The following is a 1,933-nucleotide window of genomic DNA, read 5'->3' as shown; positions in this document are numbered from 1 at the left end:
ACAAGAGCAGCGGAATGCTCTTCGGGACACATACGCCCAATTTCTGCAGAAAGACCTCGGCCCGCTCGCCAGAGAGGACGGTCAGACTGACGTGCTCGACTTGCTCCCTCTATCGTTCCAGGGTCTGCCCTCTTTCAGCTATACGACGTTGAAAGCATGGATTTGCTGTAGCGGCAAGCCTTGTTTCACTCTGACATCTGTAAGCCGTCGCTACACAGTACTGACTCTCATCCTAACGAGAACTCAAACCATCCAAAAGGCTGTAAGCAAGCACTTCCAAGCCGCGCTACGGAACCATGGTAGCGATGGACGTTCATGCGGCAAGGTAGCGTGCAGAAACAATATGAAAGAAGTCCAAGTCATCATAGACAGACCTCCCGCATGGTTCATAGTGGCCGTTGCGAGTCACTGTCATGCTAGTCAGCACGCAGCCGCCAAGCCCTTTGAAACCCTACAATTCAGTTGCTGGCATAAGAGCAAGCAGAAGAAGCTACGGTACCAATGCTATGGTGTCATTTTCCGCAAGAAAGTGCAAGGCATAGGCCATTTTTTCAGTCGATGGCGCACGGAAGCAGAGCTAGGCAATACAACGGTAGTGGAATACGATAGCATAAGGGGACCTACACCTCGGACTGTTTCAGGCTGGACTACGGGCCTACCACAGGATTGCCTTGTACGAGTCATCTTCTATAGGCGGACCGCTAGCGATTTGTAGAATAAACGCGTATGACATTATAATCCTCCAGGTGTAAAGGTTGTTTACCTAGGTGCCTAGGTAGGTAGTGTATGTCACTGGCTAACGAATATAACCACGTGACGAGCAAAATCCTCACCAAAACTTATTGCTTTCCACCGAAATGACCGCAACAACGCAGTGATGTTCCCTATATTTATTTTTATATATACTTCTGAGGCAGATCATGTAGGGGACATGTATACATGCTACAAAACATAATCTGCGCAAATGGTACTGTTTTTTTCGCCCCTTGTTGTACACATGTTTCTACATTTGTTGATTTTCACCTACGCAGTAAGGAATAACAGCACAACAGCTACCTATTTTACTGTAGAAATAACATAGAGAGAATATTCGTACTCTATTATAACTCCTACAGTAGAGTTATAACAATGTAACGTTATAGCGTTGCTGCACAGGCTGAAGAGGGCTGCTTTTGCGTGATATACACGATGCTAGTGCACGGGCGATTTCTCGCAAATTTTGCACTAATCCTATTGTAGCTCAGAGAGACCACTCGTGCGCAACCAAACAAACAGCTGCCCGTCCGGCGGTCAAACGAACGTCTTACACCAAAGCAGATTCTGCGCATTGAAAAGCTTCTAGAGTGCTACGAGCATTGTCTACTTGGAACAATATGACTTCCCTTCATGCTACAAGGCACTCCAACAAGGTGCGTTCTCTCCAGCAGCGATGCCTCTCCGTGGCAGACAGTACCTAACGGAGCGTAGGCCCTCAATGACCTTAAGAGAGTTTGGGAGCGCAGCCCAGCTCACGCCCGCTCAATTGTTGCCAGTGGTGTGTCCCAAGCCCTAGCACCATTCCAACAAGCGAAAGATGCTAACGAGCATAGTCCTGGGAGAAGGCTGGTTTGACCAACAGACAGACGTGCTGCAAAGGGAGAATACTGAGCGACAGACCAAAATTCGGCGATTATACGACGAGATTGTCCAGATAGACAAGGAGGCAGGGAGGAAAGCGGTGGAAGAGGTATACCTCTTGCATCCAACGCAGTATTTTGCTAAAATGTAGTAGTTCCGACGTGTGCTATGGAAGGCCCGAGAACAAATGACAAGTCGAGACTTTGCTTAAGCGGCGACTGCTACACTTGTAGCCGGTACGAGGGCACAGCGGTCACACTACAACAATTGCTGACACGAGCACAGCAATATACCCCCAAATATCTGCCAATTGCAA

At 48.2% G+C, this 1,933-nt stretch overlaps 1 protein-coding gene across 1 annotated transcript; it reads left to right on the top strand.

The window, feature by feature from the left end:
* Positions 1-1,295: 1,295 nt before the first annotated feature.
* Positions 1,296-1,924, top strand: BU24DRAFT_498076 (uncharacterized protein). Its single transcript, XM_033534327.1, has 5 exons — positions 1,296-1,409; positions 1,468-1,534; positions 1,590-1,726; positions 1,772-1,853; positions 1,903-1,924. Exons 1-4 carry the CDS (start codon positions 1,374-1,376, stop codon positions 1,826-1,828), a joined length of 297 nt encoding a protein of 98 aa, XP_033376620.1. The 5' UTR covers positions 1,296-1,373; the 3' UTR covers positions 1,829-1,853; positions 1,903-1,924.
* The last annotated feature ends 9 nt before the right edge of the window (positions 1,925-1,933 follow it).

Source organism: Aaosphaeria arxii, assembly GCF_010015735.1.
Source record: "Aaosphaeria arxii CBS 175.79 unplaced genomic scaffold BU24scaffold_31, whole genome shotgun sequence".
NCBI classification, from domain to species: Eukaryota; Fungi; Ascomycota; class Dothideomycetes; order Pleosporales; genus Aaosphaeria; species Aaosphaeria arxii.
This window is presented reverse-complemented; position numbering and strand designations above follow the sequence as displayed.